The sequence below is a fragment of the Mugil cephalus genome, chromosome 20 (assembly GCF_022458985.1).
Source record: "Mugil cephalus isolate CIBA_MC_2020 chromosome 20, CIBA_Mcephalus_1.1, whole genome shotgun sequence".
NCBI classification, from domain to species: Eukaryota; Metazoa; Chordata; class Actinopteri; order Mugiliformes; family Mugilidae; genus Mugil; species Mugil cephalus.
The window spans coordinates 20,303,998-20,323,040 of record NC_061789.1 but is presented as its reverse complement, the minus strand read 5'-3'; the positions used below and the strand labels follow the sequence as shown (position 1 = coordinate 20,323,040).

At 41.9% G+C, this 19,043-nt stretch overlaps 1 protein-coding gene across 3 annotated transcripts; it reads right to left on the bottom strand.

Moving 5' to 3' along the window:
• Nucleotides 1-375: 375 nt before the first annotated feature.
• prkacaa (protein kinase, cAMP-dependent, catalytic, alpha, genome duplicate a) lies at nucleotides 376-18,793 on the bottom strand. Of its 3 annotated transcripts, none has more exons than XM_047571366.1 (10): nucleotides 18,042-18,793; nucleotides 9,359-9,420; nucleotides 8,869-8,997; nucleotides 8,423-8,521; nucleotides 8,251-8,333; nucleotides 8,027-8,153; nucleotides 7,823-7,918; nucleotides 6,670-6,792; nucleotides 5,131-5,295; nucleotides 376-3,519 (listed from the first exon to the last, which is right to left on the bottom strand). In XM_047571366.1, the coding sequence occupies exons 1-10, from the start codon at nucleotides 18,085-18,087 to the stop codon at nucleotides 3,394-3,396; spliced, it is 1,056 nt and encodes a 351-aa protein (XP_047427322.1). In that variant the 5' UTR covers nucleotides 18,088-18,793; the 3' UTR covers nucleotides 376-3,393. The 3 variants fall into 3 exon arrangements, with proteins under 3 accessions (XP_047427322.1, XP_047427320.1, XP_047427321.1); XM_047571364.1 differs by lacking the exon at nucleotides 18,042-18,793 and adding an exon at nucleotides 16,062-16,372; XM_047571365.1 differs by lacking the exon at nucleotides 18,042-18,793 and adding an exon at nucleotides 11,005-11,479.
• Between the last annotated feature and the right edge of the window lie 250 nt (nucleotides 18,794-19,043).

Here is a 19,043-nt window from a genome sequence, read left to right as displayed (position 1 = left end):
TATGGAATTTGCCCTCCAGTGAAAGAATTTTAGCATGCAACCCTACAACGAACACACAGATGAAATCCTAAATGATAGAAAGATAAGGAGTGCACTGAAGGTAGATATATTTGGAATGGGCTGTAGGATGAGTGATCCCATACTGACGGGGTGAACACAACACTGCACCTGTAGCATTCACTGCCTCAGACAGGGCAGCGAGGGCACAGTATCCACTCTCACCTACCAACACACCGAGTGTTCCTCTTCTCCAGTCGTGAGCAGCCTGAAGTTGCAAATATCTTGTGAGACTGGCTCGTGACAGAAGAAAAAGTTTAATCAGGACTAATCTAGCAAAGTGAAAGGCGAGAAGAGACCTTAGATATAACCCAGACATGAGTCTTAACAAGTAAAACTTTATTGGAATGATACATTTTGCAAAATATTACTTTATGTATATATATATTTTAACATACTCATTGTGTTCTAAGGGTATCTGTCAAGTTCTCCAGAGGGTAAGATAGTTAAGACTGTCAAAGGCGAGGATATACAGTATTGTTTCCCAAAAGGTACAATAGACTACACAATCACTGTACCCAGGTCATGAGGAAAAAGATTAACGTTCTGTTTTTTTTTTTTTGTTTGTTTGTTTGTTTTTGTTTTTTATTATTATTTTTTGGCTGCTTTTTTTTGAAAATACAATTAGAAAATATGAACGTGAAACATCTCCGATGTAAAAAGTGTGACGTCTGAATAAAGCGCGTGTGGACGTTTGATGAAAATAGAAGGCAAACAGGAGGAGAGCCGTAGCACAGAGCAGGAGATGGCGTTCAGCTGGGAGAAAGGAATTAAAGACAACTGAAAATCCATTTATTCGTTTTGTTTGTTTTAATGGGAAGCTAAAAGCACCGCGATAGCCTCGGAGTCTCACGCAGATGAGACGGTGTTGCCTTCTACCCACCAACTCTGATGTTGTCATCAGTCAGTACATATTACGTGTGCTGTCTTCAAAGCATTACATTGTGTCCGAAAAAAACAAAAACAAAAAAAAAAAACTGTTAGAACAAATGAAAAATAGGAAATTTGAAAAGGTGTGCCATGTGCTTCACTATTTAAAAAAAAAAAAGAAAAAAAAAAGGACAGATCTGTTGGTGATCCACTGCACTGTTTAGTGTGACGCACGAATAAATGCTCTCAACAAAAAGGTTAAACAGCAATGAGTCTGTCAGCTGCAGAAACGATGGTTTCTCAAACATGTCTCAGGTCCAGGGTACGTCTAAACTGCCGGCCCATTTACCTCATGCAAGAAAAACCAAGTTCCCCAAAGAAACAGGTAGTATATATATATATATATATAAAAAAATAATACACATGTTCCCCAACAGCTTTGAAACATCTCCATCCGACATTCAAATCCTTTTCAATTACATTAAGACACTGCAAAAAAAAAAAAAAAAAAGTATTACCCAAGCCTACTGAAATCATTAAGAGTCAAAAAACATTCTAAAATTGTCATGTTACAAGACTTTATGACAAATAGATTTGATGCACATCAAACAAGTCACAGAAGCTTTTCAGTGAGATGGACAAAGTTCTAGCACCTATAGGGCGTATGGAGGGGGGTGGGGAGGGGGACTTAAGTGTATATCCCTCTTCAAACCAAAGACCACGTGTTCAGTCAACAAACCAGTAGGTGAGAAGATTTGGTCTGCGATTGTCTTGCATTCACAGAAATAAACTCTGCAAAAAAAGGGGACAGCTTCAGGACAGTTTCATTATTTTAATTTGTTACATAGAAAGCTGGAAAACTGAAAACCCAAAGTTTGAGTTGGGGTGAATCAAAGTGAAAGTGTCACGTGTAAAGGAACATAGAATTGAAAAGAGGAGGGGGGAAAAAAACAAAACAAGAAAAAAAAAAAAAAACAGGAGTTCAGTGACCATTATCTGCAAACCGGTGCCCTAAAATCAAATAATGAAGCCCGGAGGAACCGCGACACATTTAACTGAGCCTCGCTCCATTTTCAGTTATGTCCATGTTAATATCAAACGTTTTGTCCGCGACCTCCGGTACCTCGGCGCAAATAAAGCACGTCGCTTCCGCCATCTTCCAAAGTCATACTGTACAAAAATAACATGCACATGTCGTCGAAACGTGTTGCTACCGTTTTTGTGTATTAAAATCCACCACCGTCATAGTTAAATACAGAAACTGCAATGTTCTCGGTTTGTAAATTTGGCAGAATTTATATATTTGTTTATTTATGAAATCTTAAGTCAGTTTCACAGCTATGAGACAATGTTGAAAAAGATGAGTAGTTCATGTTCTCTATCATATATATATATCAATATACATGTATAAATGTACTATGAATTAAATAAACAATAGTCAGGAGTGTGACCACAATGTTAGCTGCTGCTAAATCACAGCTTTTTAACCCACCCTTGAGCACTAAATAACACACAAGCACAGAGATCGACATAAAAAGGACAAAATGATCACCAATAGGATTTTCAAAATGCTCTAATAAATTCAGCTAAGAGAAAAACTGACTTAAATGCAGACCTCATGTTTACTTCTCACAGGTCCCCCTCGGGAGTTAAGACCTAGATGAAGTTTACTGCCATAAATCATGTTCACTCTGATCAAAGAGGTCACCGCTGCTTCATCTGCAAGCAGCGGAGTGCATCATCCACCCAATAATCATGCCACATTGAGCAGACCAAGGCAGGTGCAGAGAGTTTTCAAGCTTTCAACCAAACGGGCACAAGAGCCGATGCCGCCGTAGCCAAATCTCTGCATCAATGCTTTCGACACAGTTTTCCAACCAGTTGGCATTATGATAGGCACATCTGTTGGACTTGGTATTGCTTGGACAGATTCAGGATGGAGAGGTGGAAGGGGGCAAGGGGGTGGGGACCGGGGGACAGGATACAAAGATCACTCTTATAGAAGCTTGTAGAGATGGCCCGTTTACAAAATAATAAAAAAAAAAAAAAAAAAAAAAAAAAAAAAGGGCCTAGCAGATTCAGTACCTTAACAGACAAACAAGAAAAAAATCAATGCCTCAACCTGCAACAACTGAAAATGTGTCATTACACCATCAGAAAGACACAAGTCAAGCTGAACAGCCACAATCTATGGCTGTTGTTGTCGAGCCCCAGCCACAAACACAAAGGGGATAAATAAAATGAAAATAGGTAACAGTTGAGAAACAATCAGAAAAAGGCAACACTGCTGGTTCTGTTGGATCTTTCTTCGCTTTGCCTACCTTTCCGTTGGGGGGATTTTAGATTTGTTATCCTCATCTCAAATAAGCAAGTTATCAGTCCACCCTAGCGCTTCCTGTCTTCAAACCCCCTTTTACTTTCAAAATCCCTGTCTCTCTCTTTCTCTCCGATACTCTTGGTTGAAATCTAGAACTCTGCAAACTCCTTTGCGCACTTCTCAGTGAAGGAGACTCTGATTTCCTCTTCCTCGTAGTCATCGAAGTTGCTCGTGTCACCGGGGCCTTTGCACTTAGGAATAAAGGGAGCTTCCACCTGGAACACACAAGACGGTCAAATGGTCTTATGGAGAAAACCAAAAGCCAGAGATATGCAACATACAATCAAAGGATACTCGATGTTTCAGTTCAGATATTTTACATTCACTTGGTCATTTCCTAGATTTCTTAAATTTCACCAGCTGATCCAAATACACATTTATTTGCATGGTATGTACACAGACTATTGGTACTAAGAGCTCAAGAGCAGGGGTTCATTATCTGTTATGAATCAAGACAAGGAGAGCGATCTTGTTATAGTTTTGTCACAATATTTTTTCTGTGTGCTGTATAACAGTCTGGATTTTGATCCTCTTCTATCCTGCCAGCACTGGTTATACGCTCCACTGCTCTTCTGTGCATCAACTTCCACAGCTTATCTTGACAAGCTTAGAATGGGCTCATTTTAATGTGCCTTCTTATTATTTAGACTTGACATACTTGACAAGTGTAACCGATCCAGGCTGTATAAGACCTAAGTCGACTTTAAATGGAACCCAAATGTGACTGTGTAAACCAAAAGTTTCTCCACTCTTGTTTGGCGTCGGACCTCAGGGCCTCCTTGTAGCAGGTCAGGCCCGTTCAGCAGCTGGACCCTCAGCTGTGCACTTGTACGATGTATTTAATGTGTAAGGACTTCCCTGAAAAAGAAGTTGTCTGCATGGCAGTATACTGCATCGTCTCACTGTCTCTGGTGAATACTGTCTTCACAGGTGTGCACGTTGCCCGTACCATACGCACTAATGCACCCTAATAACAACCACTGACGCTGGTGGTTCAAATGCAAACTGACAACAAGCTAAAAGGCCTCTTTATTCTTTTAGCCAGAGGTTATAGCGTCCATAATTTTTCCCTCAGTCCATCTTAACTGACCTCGGGCGACCAGGTGCTGCAAAGTAAGGCCCATATATTTTTGGACACAGATAATATCTTTGTTATTTGTGATGTTTGCCAAAACATATTCAAGTTAGAGTTCTTTAATAATATGGGATTAAAGTGGTGCCCAGAGAAGACTCTAAGCCTTAATAGAAATATTGGTTTTGGGAGACTTCTCTAAATCCTCTAAATCTTTTAGTGATATTAAACAGAGAAGATGAAATGCCCAAATTTAATTAGATATTTAATTTAATTCGTAGTAATTTAATGTTGGAAAATGTTATTCATCATTTTTATTTTTGAAGTTTGCCCACAGTCTTTTAAAGTGCGGCGAGGCCCTTCCCAGTCTTAACTTCTGAAAGATTTGACCCCGTCTCAACTTTTTCAAACGGATTTCTAGTTGTTCTTCTGGCCCACTAAAATTCAGAAATTATGTTGCACTGCTGCTGTTCTCCTTCTGAATCCATCAATTACTATGTTAATACAATAGCAGGTGTGTGTTTTAGACATGTTTCAATGAGCCTACAATCCAATATCCTCCGTGCAGATAAAGCGCAGATGGTGTGAAATTACACGTAGCGGCAGATGTAGACTGAAAAGACAACCACTGACCAGAGTTTCATTAAAACCAATATCCTTTGTCAGCACCACTCTTCTTCTGTCCTTCCTGATTTAAAGGATGAGGAGGATTCTATTTGTACATATTGCTACTGTATGAAGGCTGACGTCTCACCTTCCTCTGGTAGATGGCGATCCAATCAGTGGTGGCAAACCACTTGTGGCCCTTGATATCATTGACTCCGTTCCTGAGGTTTCCAAAGCGCTTGGTCAGGTCCACCTGGAGCAAATTTCTCAACAGATCCTTCAGGTCTGAGCTGAAGTGGGATGGGAAGCGAACCTGCACATAGTAAAACCAATGTAAGCCCACAGTTTCTACCTCATGCCATGGTTTTAAGTAGACAGCAGGACTCTGGTCTATAGCAGTAGATTAGTGAAAGGCTGAGAGGGGAGTGTAGTTCTAAGATCTGATGTTGTGTCCACCCAGAACGTGTGTTAACCCATAACTTTTTTTCTTAATGGGACAGAGATGGGCCAGTGTGACATGTGCTACATGTCTTGGACAACCCCACCTATACAATACATACTGTGCTTTAGAGGTGGAACAACAGATGTTGTGTGTTTTGCTTTGAGCATTTCCAAGTTGTCAGATCTACAACTCACTACTGCCCTGGATGACAGAGGCACAGACAGATACTCAACATTGAATTTATTTGCAATTTGCCTGATTGTTGGATCTATTCATCTGGTGCATGGTGGTGGTGGATGTGGAGTGTATATATAAGTCAGTGAATCGTGTTCTGTGAACACACCAGTACATGTCACTAGTCATTATTATCAGAGTTTACCATACTGTGTTAATACTATGGTGGCTCGCCAGGGCCTAATTTACTCTGCCACCGTCTCAAAACAAGTCAGAAATATTTTTGCATGTGTTCTGTGCTGCACTACTGCTCCTCTATTTCCATATCTCCTTATTTATTAGATTGTCTCTCCCTGCCTCCTGACCCCTCTAGACACATCCATACTGGCAAAAAGGAGGTCTGGAATTACTTGCAAAATATATGAATTTATTCACAGTTCTTTCACATTGGAATACAAAATGTGTAACTTAACTTTAAAACAAAAGAAGCCTCTCTATTGTGAACTAATATTTGTTCAGAACTCAGTGTAACTGATTAGCCACTCCTCAGTAACAGCACTGCTAGCACCCACAGCTTTAAATGTATAACTAGCGTTACTGTACAGCTTATAATGTTAGGGATGATATTCAGCTCACAGTCAGAGCAGTTAGCCTGTTAGCTAGTTAGTAACTTACTCATTAGTAAGCGTTGTATTAGCACAACTTTGCCAAAGAAAACTTAAGTGATGCTGTGGGGTTCCGTCAACCTTTCTCTGCTGCTAAGCTCCCGCGGCGCATGCACAGCATACTAGCTAGCTGGTTGTGTTCAGTAAATTCTGACCGGGCAGCACAGGTACTTTAGTTCCGTTTTGCAGTTACATTATAGTGTCCTCAAAAATCAAAACATTTAAAAGTGAGACTAAAAGTGATCGTTTATAGTTCTTAATAACTTAGTAAATATTTATTTTCACACACACAAGAGTAGAATTTACATTATTGGTACATGGCCCACCGTTATTGTAAATCCAGAATTACCTATATGTTAAGCACAGGATTTGTTTTGAAAGAATGCCTAAACTTGACTAAACTTACCTTTCCTGATACAATCTTTTCGTAAATCTGAATAGGCTGGTCTGCAAAGAAGGGGGGGTAACCAGCAGCCATCTCGTATATCAGTACCCCCAGAGCCCACCAGTCCACTGCTTTATTGTAACCCTGGAAAACACAGAAGATTCAGAGGAAGTCAGATGTATCGTCAAAACTCCCACGCTCACACAAAATTGTATCACAAACATCTAGCGGATGTGCAGTGACTATGAAATAATAATGACAATCACTTTCATTTGGTCTTGAGCAGCTGTCTAAGCATAGTTACAAAGTGCCTTACAATAGAACGCAATCAAATGAGAGAAAAGCATTAAAAGGAAAAAAAAAAAACTTTGAATAATTAAGTATTCAACAAGCTATCCAAAAACCAAAGAAAAATAAAACTAAACACAAACACCAGAAGGAATTCATTAAGAAAAGCATACTAAGTTTAAAGTGAATCTGCCTTATTTCTTCCAGCACATATGTGGATTGTAGGCTACACTGAGGCTTTATGGATTAAACCACAGACTGTATAAATATGGAGGCAGAACAGCTCCTCAAAAGTGAAGCTAAAACAAGCAGCGCTCCCCCTGGTGTCTGGCTACAGTATAGATCATAAGCTCCATCCCCTCCATGTTTGTGGATGAGAAGGGCCAAACTAAAGCACTAAAATACACATCAGTTAATTTTTGGATGGTTGGTTTCTATCATTTTATGTAATTAATGTAATACTGATACATACTCTAGTGCCCACTTTTCTAAAAAGCTTTGTTTTAGTTAGTTATTTGATGTTATAGAAAGAGGATGTGACATCATAATCACAACTAAGTTGCCGTGAGGGTTGGAAAAAATAAATAAGTACAATGTATCATCCAACCCTTCTTTGTAAGGTGAAGGTAGAGCAGAGTGCAGTGTCAATCAAATGAAAACACAAGAGAAAACACAAGACTCTGGCTCCAAATCCACAAGATGGCGCCACTCGTATCCCCAGGAAAATAACACCAATTAGGCCTGTGGGAGGAAGTGGGGGAGCGTTGTCCATATTTATATACAGTCTACAATCTGCAGTCTACACTACATCTATTGATACACTTGTAATTTAAACCCACAAGACAAAGAGCAGCATTGCTGACCGTGTTCTGAGCTCAACACTTACTTTACTGAGGATGATCTCTGGCGCCAGGTACTCTGGAGTCCCACACAGCGTCCAGGTTCGGCCTTTCACCCTTTTCGCAAATCCAAAATCTGTTACCTAAGAAAATACATACAGCTCTGAGTATGTCGCAAGAGCACATCCTCAGAGACCAACTTAACAGAACTAGATGTTGATGGTTGAAATGAACAAACATTTCGTCTTTACCTGAATGTAACCTTGCTGGTCAATGAGCAGGTTCTCTGGTTTCAGATCCCGGTAAATGAGATCCAGTGAGTGAAGGTATTCAAAGGTCAGTACAATCTGGGCTGCGTAGAAGCGGGCGTGTGGTTCACTGCAATACATTTATGCCACAATGTTTACAGTCAACTAATGGTCTGTGGAAACAATTAGGTTAACTCAATGAAAAAAAAAAAAAAAAGGCAACTTACCTGAATCTACCGATCCTCCTTAAGTGCGAGAACATTTCACCCCCAGGCACATACTCCATTATCATATACAGATTACTGTTATCCTGTAGTGAGACGATAAAAGTCTTACTTTGACATGCAAAACATACATACAAAACAGTGACTGTACTTTGTGGGATAATCAGATGCGAACCTTAAAAGAGTGCTCCAGTCGCACCAGAAAGGGAAAGCTGACGGCTTGCAAGATACGTTTCTCGTTCAGTGTGTGTTCTATCTGCTTCAGCTTCACAACCTAGGAGGGATCAGGCAAAGTAAGTTGTCAATATGATTCATACAATACTAAGAGCAAAAAAGTAACGTTACTGGTCAATGTGCCCTTTATGTTATCATGTACTAACATGAAGACAAATTCCTCCGGTAACATCAATATCATCATGTTTTCTGGCAACATAGTGATGTCTGAGAAGTCTTAAGGTTAATACGGGTTATTTCATATCATTCTTTGTTCTCTGACTCGAAGGCCATAAAAATGCTCACTGATACAGCCTTGTTATAACAGAATTTCTACTAGAGACACAAACATCATGTATTTGTAGTGTTTTGTCCTCTTAATTATCATGCCTCAAATGCTGCACCTACCTTCTGTTTGTCGAGTATTTTCATGGCAAAATGCTGGCCTGTCTCTTTGTGTTTAACCAACATGACTCGACCAAATGAACCGGTGCCTAAGGTCTTCAACCGCTCAAAGTGGTCCAATGCTGCAGTTTGCTGCGGGGCAGAAAGAGGAAATGGCACCCGTTATTATTCTACAGGATGTAAAATATCAGAAAAAGAGAAAAAGAAACTAGAATGCATTCAAGTCAACAACTACTACTTATCAAACCATGCTATTTTAATGCGAATTAGCAATACCGTCCTGTGTTTGAGTGCTAATTTGAGATGCACCCTGCACCCAGAGGAATAAATACATCTAATTTGACATAGGCCCAGCAGAGGGTGCCCTGCTCCTCTAAGCTTAGAAGACACCCAACTGTTCGTGGGTGGGACTATTTCCATGGAATGAGCATACATGCAAAACCAGATCAGTTAACAGGGTGAAAATAATAGAACGGTTAAAAATATAAATTACCTGTGCTGGATTCTCCCATTTTTTCAGGAAATCTTCTTTGGCTTTGGCAAGAAACTCTTTCACTGCAAACAGAAACAAGACGTATATTTACACAGAGTTACGGATCACAATTTAGCAACAACAGAAAACAATAACGAAACAGTCCAGCAGATGAGGATGAAACTTGTTAATGTGACTGCAGATTAACGTGAATACTGCCAGTGATTAGTAGATGACAGTCCGCATTCATCCCTCTCCTCATGTCGGAGTGCCTCACACGCTGACAGCCAAACAGCTGCTTCCATCCCAGCCATGGAAGAAAACGTGATAAATAATGTGCAACATCCAGCTACTGATGAATAAACCAGTTAAGCCAGAGAATAGAGGCAACTCAGTCCAGTCAAACACGCAGACGTCCTCACATGAAACCCTTGTGCAGAGATGTGACTTCAAGGGCTATTTTCTAACGTGGCAACAAATCTACACAGGTCCTGGGATGGGTGAAAAGCTAAACTGGAACTAGTGGATTTCAAGTTAGAAAACTGCCCTTTAAGCTGTGTAATCACATGATAAGTGTCGTGGAAGGCTTCAGGGCTACACTAGACTAGAGAAGCTTTCTGTCAGAAGAGTTTTCTCTAACACATCACTGGGAAGGTGACATATATAAGCCCATGCGAGCAGTTACAGGATGATGGACAACTTGGCACATATACAGCCATATGAAGAAGTTCATTTTTGCCCTTATCTTTATGGTGATAATCACAGTGTTCTGTGGGAACATTTAGATAACCAGTCCTTCCTCATTCCCCATTACTATCTGTGCACTTAGAGTAACAGCAGCTACCGGAGCACTGCCATTTCTACTGTTAGCCTTGCAAACAAGATGGCAGTGGTTACAAACTAAACAACTACAATCAGAACATTCATTTCGATTTCAGTGTTGCCATCTTACTGGAGGGAAGTGTGAAGACCTGAGTTAACAATTGTTGAGATTTCACCAATACAGTCTCAAAGAATATGTATAATCTAGGAAGAAAACTATGAAAACCTGTGTTAAGCCTTTCAAGATCACGTGGAACCCGCAATCAATGCAGTTTAAATAAAACCAGTCATCAACAGTGGAAGAGCATAGTCATTCATTCAATGCTTTAATCAACTACATATAGATGTCTCATTCAATATCTGTGCGCTCAGAATTAGACAAAGACTTCATCCTCGTTCAGCCAACGCGATATCCGGCTGATCTAAAGACAAGCAGCTCCAACAATAGGACGGGAGAAAGGCAGCCAGAACATTAAAGGCCAAAGTTCACATAAACATGTCAAGGCCACTGCTGCTGCTCCCACAGAGAGCAATGGGAGCAGAGTGGTCACCAGGGAGAAAACATTTCCAGAAAAAGCTGCTCGCCTTCTACATCGAAGCAGTAAAAGATGCAAGTTAACCACCAATGTCTAGATTTGGAACGGCCCCAAAGAAGTATGTGCATGTTACTGCAAAAGTAGCTGAGAGCCAAACGGCAAAATCTACAGTTGTATTTCAGGAGCGTTTTCAGCTTCACTAAAAATGTCTTACTGTTAGATGTAGAACTCTGTCATGAGTAGCATAGGACTGCAGGTGATTAAGTAAAACTGCACACACCGACTTTCCTGTAACCCCAAATTCCTTACCATCTGGAAGGACTATGGGTACCTCTGGAGCTTGAGCATCTGCTGAGCGCGACCCTGATTCACTTGAGCGTGAGGATGACTCCCTCTTCCCTGCATGCCTTCTGGAGCTCTTTCTGTCACACATTAGCTCTGTAAAGTCTCCCCGTTCTTCTTCTTTGGCCTCTCCGTCACAGCCACTGAATCATGACCTAGCCTCCCCCTACGATCAGATCACCAGCGCCACACATCAACGAAAAAAAAAAAAAACAACAAAAAACAAAACAAAAACGGTAAAGTGTCCTTGCAGATAGCGCGTCTTCCCTCTATTTTCTGACCATCACTTCAAACATTGGCATCCCCCTCCAGTGTGCAGTCAAACGTAGATTGGAGAGCGGTGCTGCTCCCGTTAGACTCCCACAGATCAATTGGACCCTTGCTTGTTTTGTATCAATATTTATTCTGTACACAAAGTACACTCTACTGTTCTCCCTCATGCCAAACACACACATATGTGCACACAGAGGCTATATATTGATTCAAACAGGGCCATAGTCACCAGGGGGAGGGGCCTAAAACTCTGAGCTGGTATATTTAACCAACCCAGAGACGAGGTCCTATGGAAAACTAGGCCTAAGCAAACACCCTGGAGATGAACTAGACACATCGAGATGCAACTCAAACTGTCCCCAATTAGCAGAACCAATCAGATGTCACTTCTGTGATGAAAAACTTTTCTCAGAGACAAACTGGGCGTAACCAAAAACATAAAAGTGGAAGTCTCAGGACACACTAGCAAAGCAGCTACGTGCAAACCACTGTGAAACTTTTTTTTTGCCCTGCTCAAATTCACCAGAGTCTGTGGAGTGCCAGGGCTCAATTGATTCTCCGAAAATCAATCCTACAGCTCTCCCCTGGGCCTCAATGGCCCACTCTGACGCAAGAACAGGGGGGTTATATTAGGGCGTGATGACCGACATTAAAGTGTGGAGCGCGCCAAATCAGATCTCAGCCCACACCAAGCCTTGTACAGATAGCACTAAGGTCTATGTGGTGCATAGGAAAACAGTTAGGAGGTCACACAGAGCTTTATGTAAACTGGACGAATGTGAAGGGGAGGAATTCATTTCTGTCAACAGGTGAATTCCAGGAGGGGGCATTCACAACCCCATACTCTATTTAAAACCTATATTTAATTGAAAACAGCACAAAGTTCTAGGTTATGCTCAAGCAAACATGTGGGGGAAGAGCACCTAACTAATCAGGTTATGTATTCATTTGAGCAGAGTAGTGTGTTAATCCATTCATTAGCCTGCCACTAAATTACAACCATAACTTCATCATGAGTGAACAAATAGAATTAGGGAGAGTGTTCTTCACAATGCAGTGTTCTTCCTTCAGTTAGCGGAACTAGTGTCTAATAGTTAGAGCTGACAGTAATCAGCAGCAAAAGGTTACCCACTTTGATTATTCCATCGATGGAAATCACTTTTTCGTTTGGTTTATAGATCCATGTGTGCATGAACAAAATGCAAACGCCCCTGAGAACAGCGTTGCCATGCTTCTTTGTTGAGTTCTTGTCTTCAGCTCAACAGATGAACAGTGACTCACAGGGACTGACCATCCACCAAGAATAAGAGTAATTTAATAGGGAATTCTGACACTGCCATCTTGTTGTTTTGAGGATGGAAAACTCAGCAGACGTTATCTGCTGAGGTGCTTGTGCGTAGTGTTTGTGCTGCTGCGGTAGGGGTCTCTGTTTAAAGATTTCACACATTTTCCTAGCAATTCGATGAACAGTATTTACATAATTCGTGGAATAACATGCACTCTATCAAATCATGGACTGGTACTAAATGAAGCTTCATCTGACAAATACTTTCAAAATGATTTTACCGTTTGTTTTTTGTGCCACTTTGTGCCATTGTTTGTCGTTTTCTGTGAAAAGCGATCACAAAGGGTAAAAAAGTGGGGACGGCACTAGGGAAAGGGTGGGGGCTGGAATTGAACCTGTGTGTTGCCTGCTCAATCACGTGAGATAGAGGGCAGCCACAAAATGGGTTTTATTTCCATATGAATGTTGCACTGACATGTATGTATGACATGTATTTTTGTATGACAAAAATATAATTGTATCTAAAATACAGAATATCTAGAATTATTTTTATTGGATTTATTAGTCAGTAACAGACATGTAGTCTGAAAGGATACCGATACATTTCTACTGCTCATGAAGACCAGCTTGTCCTTCCATCATTCAGTGCGTTTTCATGCAGAGCTTAATCGAGCTATGCTCGAAATTCGACTTTCTGACTACAGTCCTTGTCCCAGTTTACATGCAGCGGAGAAAATCAAATAACTGTCCTCCTCCACCACACTAGGTGGCGATATATGACTTTTCAGGAGGTTAATACCATATTAATATGGCTCCCTTTCTGGTTGGCCTATTCGGACATATAATGAACAAGAGTCGTTCATGCGGCACACCAGCATTTCAAACAATCAAATGGATAATAGTACACTTTAAAATCTTGTACGTAATGTATGTGCTACTTCTGGTGCGGATAAACTCAGACGGTTCTTCGGTTCATGTGCACATGCGTTATCCTGTCATAGTCCGATTAAGTGTATACATGGAAGAGGAAACCAAATTCCAATTGCATTATCTGGGTGTCTTAATTGGATAAGGAGAACTCTGATTTTAGTCAGAGTAACGTGTTTACATGCACTTAAGTTTTCCAGTTAGAGTCCGACTAAGGGAATAATTTGTTTTTTTTCATGTGCATGTAAACATACTGAATGTCTCTCTTCCCACATTATCAGCAAACAAATGACATACACCGATCAGTCAGAACATCATGACCTAACGTTGTGTAGGTCTTCCTTGCGCCCTCCAAAACAGTTGTGACTCATCAGAGAATGGACATGGGTCTTCTGAGGGTGTCCTGTGGTGTTGTTAGTGGGGAGTCTTTGGGTCCTATGGGTTGAGGGGAGTGGCCTCTGTGGATCATCCCACTGATACTTGATTAGTTTGGGATCTAACAAATTCTCCCTATTTCCGAAACCGTTTGTATGTCTGTGTCAGGCTGCATCCTGCTGGGGATGGCTGCTGCCATCAAGGAGTGTCACTGCTATGGGGTGGGGGTGTCTAGTACATGTCTAAGTAACATTCACATGAACATCAGGTCCAAAATGTACCCAGTAGAACACTGAATCACAAAGATGGTCAATGTTCAACCTCAGATGGGATGTGCCGATCATTGGTCCTGATGTTGTAGAAAATTCTATATTAGGTATCGGTGACAATGGGCTTAACCCATATCAGTAGATCTATTCAGCCTAATCTCATCACTACTTTGAGAGATGTCAAGTGCTAGTTTCAGTGCACAACATGGAGGCTTGAATGTCTACCAACCTAGCTAGTTAAGTTATTGTTTTCTCAATTACAGCTCCTTTATTATATTTATGTTATATTTCTAATTGCACTGACTAAACCAGGAGATGCTTTGTTTTATTTTTTAAATGTTTGACCACGCTTGTGAAGCTGTTGGTTAATTTAAGATTGCTGTACTGGTGCACGGTTATTAAATAATTAATTCAGTGCATTTATATCTGTTAATTTTTTTTTTTAATTAGGAAAGAAATGTATCAGTATTGGCCGATACTAAACCTCAGATGTCGGTATCAGAAGTGAAAAAAGTGGCCAGGTGCATCCCTACCTGTCAGTGGACATACTGTAGGCTTTGCTTATTAAGCGGGGCAACACCAAACAGCATTCTGTTTATTTCCATAACAGCATGGCTAAAACTCTCAACTGAATCCTATATCAAGCAAAAGACATTTAGCTTTCTAAACCACAGCAGTTGACCTGTTCTGTTCCTAAATGGTTAAGCCGTAGTTTTGACAGTTTACACCATGTTCCAATTCATTTGGAAACTAGGTTGTAACAACATGTTACAAATGAAAATTTATTTTAGATTCAATAGTTCTGCGTTGGCTAGTTAAATTACAGACTACTCAAGAGCAGACAGTCTGAAAGGACCGATTATCGTATACTTTCATGTACTATTGACTTCCACTCATGCATGTGGAGTACAGGTGAAACGGCTGCATCAGCAGGTCCGTTGAGTAGTTGTTGAGTCTGTTTGTCTTTGCACACGAGTACATTTCAGACAGTGATCTATATCTTCAAAACGTGAAGGCACATGTGCAGAATCAAACAAAACCACAGCGTTACATTACAGCTGGATAATTAGTTCACATGATGTTAGAATCCAAAAGGAACTATTGTTCCTTGTTCAGTTACCTAACTCCATCCTAAGCATTGCTGTGTGTGCTGCCGAATCCCAGATCATTCTCTGGCAGCGTGTCAGTTTTCCATGCTGCCAGTTCAGTACTATAAGCTTGTCTGAGGCAACTGATTGGCATTTCAACAGTACGGTCCACTGTTAATCAGTGTGGGCTTATAACAAAGCCCCTTTAACTGGAAACAGGAAGTGATGTGCGATTCATACACACAAACCTGCCCCTGTTACACAAACCAGCTGTGTGCAGAGCAGGGGCAGGACATGAACCACACGGATATTTATAGACAGAAGGAGCTGCACTTGGACAGAGTGTCACCTCATTGTACAGCTAAATTCAAAACACGCACCAATCAATACAACCATCCCTAGGTGTAATTGGTTGTGAGCATGCTCCTTCTTCAATGTTCAAGAAGTGTGACGACAGTGATGGATGTTTTATGCTGTCAAACACAACAAGATCGACTTGAACATGAACTACAACAACAATAGGTAACAGAGCAGAGACAAACATGTGGCACCTCCACTTGTGTATGTTCGTATACATGATAAATCCTAGTTGTTCTTAAATTATCAGCCAGTACATCTAATTTATAACAGTACGAAGAGTCACGAGACATTCAACAGGTCATTAGATGAATTTAGTAACAAATATTATCAAGAAAACACAGCTTGGGTATCAGTTTCAGCTCAGCCTGTGAATGGTAAACTGGAGCAACACAGCATCAGCTCCACCCCTAGCTCATGCTCCCGTCCTTCTCCAGAATGAAAACTCACTCCAGCTGCAAGCCTCTAGCTCCTCCAGTGGTTGGTCACGTCTGCCTTCTCCACTGCCTATGTCCCCCAGACAGGGCCCGGCTCGATGAAACAGCCTTCCTGCCAGCTTGTGAATAACAGACATCATACACGGCTGCAGGAAGCCAGCTGATAGCCTGTGTAGAGTTTCAACACTGCAGTACGTCCAGGTCTTTTACCAAGCGATAAATGAACAAAATGATATTCCAACCGTGTCTTAAAAGATAAAAACTTCAAGCGATCCTGTTCGGTTTGTGGAGCAGAAGAGGCGAAGACCAACAGCGCTGAGCCTGGGCTGGACCTCCCTTGCTCCTTCACTTCCTGCTGCAGCTCACATTGTCTGTCCGCCCTGCTCCTTCCTGTGGGCAAGACATTAGCTCCGTACACCAGTGCAATAGCTCTCTGCCTGTCTTCTCCAGCCTAGAAAGTTCAGAGATGGAACACCTGAACCAGCTCTCAACACGCTCTTTCCACTTTCCGCTGAAACCAAAATAAGGTGCCATGTTGTCCTTAATCTCTAGCTGCTCTGTGGAAAATTACACTCCTGGGTGTGGGTTCTGGACCCCTGGTCAGCACCTGCCTCTGGGGATGAGGGTGGGCCTACAGTGATCAGGCTGATAAGGATGTGGAGCATGGCATGTGAACAAACCTCACAACTGCAGCACCTCCTGTCTGTGTTCTTAACCACCAAACCACACACTTTGTTTTACTTCTAAAGTAGTCATGACCTGTCTGCATGGTTAACCAGTGATGGGTTAACGCTGCAGAGAGGGTGAAAGCTGTTCTTCACACCCACCCTCTACCAGCAACAAGGACCTGACGCTCACTTCGCAGATACCCGTTCAGATTTGCACACTTAAGCGTTATTTATAGTGTTATGGATAAAAAAAAAAAATCATTGAATAGAGGAAGAAATCCCATAAGTTTGGATTAAATCAACAACTATCATAAGAAATGGAAGAATTGTTCTACTTAGTAGTTAAATAATGTTCAATAATAACAACTTTTGGGGAGAAATGATATAAAAACAATCAGATATCAGAGGATATCCTTCTCCAAGCCGTGCGCACACACACACACACACACACACACACACACACCCAGGGACACATACAAGCAGCCTTGTTCTAAATGCTGCTCATCACATGTTGTTCAAGAGACTCCTCAACTCCCAAGTTTCTGCCTGGAGAGGATCACTGTCATGCATCATATGACCCTGTCCCAGTGGCTTTTTCTTCCGCAGTTAACAACCAACTCCCCTTCACAAACTCAATGTCAAACATAGTCTGTGGGACGCAATGCTCAAGTCCACACCACATCAGGATTAAACTCAATGTAAACACCGTGAACCAACATGTTCCTCAACTGACACTTTTGCATAAAAAAAAAAAAACACAGTTTTCTGAGCACATGAATGCTTTGAAGTTTAGTGACAAGGTTATCAAAAGGGAGCAGCAGGAAAGTGCACAAGGACTTAGGGTGGGAGCGTTAACGCAGCCTGTTGTAATCTCATGAGGGGGTGGAAAAAAAACATCTGAAACAAAGAAACCACAAGAAAACCTATGACTGTTGCATAAGGCCAGTTGTTGTCATCCTCCGTGGTACCTCAGAATATAACCCGGGGCTTGTAATCACGAGCTTTCCCACAGGAACACGGAATGAATAACACCCTATGCTGTTCAACCGAGAGCCTGGGGTCCCGCAGTGAAACTTTGATGAAAGTTCAAGTGTAGATGGTCACGGTAATATTTCACGGGCTTTCACCACTATAACTCGATATATGAGATTCATACACTATTCCACTGGGGGTGGTCTTAGAGCCTTGGTGCACGGTACAGGTGTTGAGATGCGCCTTCCATGTCGCTGCCGTTATAGAAAACAGGAAATGACTCTAGCAAAGCGATGTAGCGGCAGACGGTATGTTACAATGAGCTATGGCAACCATGGGTTTGTAGTACTCACCACTCTCCATCTCATTGCCCTTCTTTGCGGTGGGCGTGTTGCCCATGGTGGCAGGCTGACGGTGGGCTCCCTGGACTCGGGATGAGTTCCTCTTTCCAAGCCGCTGGGTCTTGCTCCACCGCAATCGCACTCGCTGCACCCAATGAAGCTGGTAGTTACTAGCTCACGGCTATCATAATTGACTAATGAACGCGAATGCTTCTCCGCCAATACCTTTCCTCTGCAAGCCCGGAAAACTCCAAGACAGAGAGTGTCCAAGTCTGCACCCTAGCACTAGCGCTTTAGCTCTGCCAGGCTAGGACGGTAGCTACCTCGAGCAGATAAAGACAGCGGATGTCAGCTTAGTGGCGCTAGCTCGTCAATTTCCAAGCGAGCGCCGCCAAATGGACGTGTCACTCGACTGCCCTTTACCCAACGGTTGGGTTTATACAAAAAGCCTGGACACGGGTCGTCGAAAGCTGTTTTCCGTCCGTCTGACGAGCAAGCTAGCGCTAGCTTCTTGCAGTCGTATCCTGGCCTGAACTAACCAGGTGCTATTTCCCAGCATGCAGGCCCTTTCGGTAGCAAAACTGCCGCCCAAGTCACCGTTTTCTCCCTCCGTTGATTATTTAAACGGATATATCTCCATTCGTTTCCAAACAAGCCGTCAAGTGCTATGGTTTCCTGCGGCCGACCATCTGATAGTCGGTTCCTCAGATCAACAGCCCACTTCCATTAATCTTCAGAGCGCAGGGGAAACTCCAGTCATCCATCCACGGAGTCCCGCCTTTCTCGGCCTCCAATTGGCTCAAGACACATGTCGTTACGTGACGTAACTCATACGTCAAGTGGCGATAGGATGAGCATCATCCATCTAGTTGTTACTTTGATGCGATTCGCCTGTCAAATGGCTTCGTCCCGCCTCCGGAACCTGCTAATAGACAAAACGCCCAGAACTCTGACCGTGTTTTCCTTTTTGCTTTAAATTGTCGCTATTATTATGATAAGACTGAATTTCACAGA